The sequence below is a fragment of the Morone saxatilis genome, unplaced genomic scaffold, assembly GCF_004916995.1.
Source record: "Morone saxatilis isolate NCDOM2014 unplaced genomic scaffold, NCSU_SB_2.0 Contig2, whole genome shotgun sequence".
Lineage (NCBI taxonomy): Eukaryota > Metazoa > Chordata > Actinopteri > Moronidae > Morone > Morone saxatilis.
The window spans coordinates 18498035-18499689 of NW_023339762.1; the positions used below are offsets into that span (position 1 = coordinate 18498035).

General features: G+C 48.6%; 1 protein-coding gene across 6 annotated transcripts in view; it reads left to right on the plus strand.

Annotated features, from left to right (window-relative positions):
* The window catches only part of frmd4a (FERM domain containing 4A), a 70762-nt gene that overhangs the window by 7901 nt on the left and 61206 nt on the right, over nucleotides 1–1655 (plus strand). For 2 of the 6 annotated variants that reach the window (XM_035664659.1, XM_035664656.1), the window contains exon 1: nucleotides 389–785. The exons of 1 other annotated variant lie outside the window; for it this stretch is intronic. In XM_035664659.1, coding sequence (XP_035520552.1) covers nucleotides 693–785 — 93 coding nt within the window. In that variant the 5' untranslated portion in view covers nucleotides 389–692. Of the gene's footprint in view, nucleotides 1–387; nucleotides 786–1655 lie in introns of those variants that run through there. 3 more of the 6 variants (XM_035664655.1, XM_035664657.1, XM_035664664.1) reach the window with 2 other exon arrangements.

A 1655-nucleotide genomic window follows, 5' to 3' on the forward strand; every position in this document is an offset into this window, starting at 1 on the left:
TGTGTGTGTGTGTGTGTATTTCCCCTTTGCGTCGTAGTCCAGACAGTGCAGGGAGAGAAAGCTGGATGTGGGATTTCAAAGATAATCTCCCTACCAGATGGCAAAACATCCCATATTCCTTTTGAGGTTCCCCACGTGATCCCCTGTAAGGGCTGTGTGTGTGTGTGTGTGTGGGGATGGTGGGGGTATATATGCTCACACACAATTATTATTGGATCACGTGACACGAATGCGTATGCTAATAACAGCCGTAACGTCACATTAATCCAGTGACCTGGTTAAGCCCCCAACTGAAGGAAGTGAGTGTAGGAGGCAGGGAGGGGGAGCTGCCAGAGCTGGAGAAGAGAGAGGAGAGACAAAGCGCGCTCCCTCTCCCTCTCACACACTCTCACACACTCATTCACCTCGTGAGCGTCAGAGTGGAGCGTAGCTGAGAGGAGCAAGAATGGGAAGGGTTTCAACACAGAGGGAAATCGAAGCAGAGAGAGGCACATAGGACCTGTGTGGGGCTGCTACACCCACACACACACACACACAGATTACCATCACACACTTCTTTCCTCATTACACAACCACGCGCAAGTTCGCGTGAACCCCTGGCTGCCAGGCTGGACGGGACAGCGAGGACACCCACCTCACACACTCGCACACATGCTCACACACCCACAGAGACACGCACTCTGGAGCGTAATATGGTGGTCCAGGGAGCAGTGACGCCCGGGAGAACCCGCCGGCTGATGCTTAAACTGCCGGTGGGGACTCTACGGAGGAACAGTGGAGAGAGGGTAAGACGCAAGCTTCCCCCAATTCCTCTTTATCACTTTCTTCTCTGACTTTGTCTCTCTCTTTCTCCCTGTTTGGCTGTGTCTTGCCTTGTTGTTGTTGTGTGTGTGTAAGGGGGATTGAAAAAGGTCCTTGGCTAATCCAGGGAATAGTATTACTGTAGATTTGAGTTGGTGGAAGGCAAGTCAAGAGCAAAGCTTTTAATCTCTCCTGTGGACAATAACTTCACTGTGTTTCTCTTCCTGTCAGTCTGAGTCTGTCAATCGTTCCTGCACTCTGTCTCTGTCACTGCTAATGTATTGTTCCACTGTGGTCCTCGGTTTTCAAGGTTACAGGGAAGTCTCACTGTGGGAGAGCTGTCTTTGAGTGCAGCTTGTTTGCCTGTTACTGTCAACGCAGCCGAGCAGACTCGAGACATGAGTTAGCTTCCTTTTATCAAGCAAAACCACACGTATCCTCCTATTCGGCTTGATTTAAAGTGCTGGATTCTGTCCTGCCCAGGATTTTTACACAGTGGAAATCAGTTTGTCTGCCAGGCATCAAAAGCTTTGGTGTTTATGTCTTTTTGTGTAAATCTGGTGGGTGTGGGCTGAAAGCAGAAGATAATGGTTTCCAGCTAAGCTTAAGCATGGAATGTGTGGTGCGAAGTCAACCTTTATGTCAATTGTAAAGACACGCTGTAACCTGCCAGGTGATTCACCTCGTTTGCTCTTCAGCAAAGTTGTTTACACCATGTGTGTGTATGCGTGTGTGTATGCGTGTGGCACATTGCATTCATTCTGTGATGCATGTCAGCACTCTTTCATGTTGTAAATACACTGGTATTATGTGAATCAGATTTAAGTAGAGAGTGTGTGTGTGTTTGTTTGTGT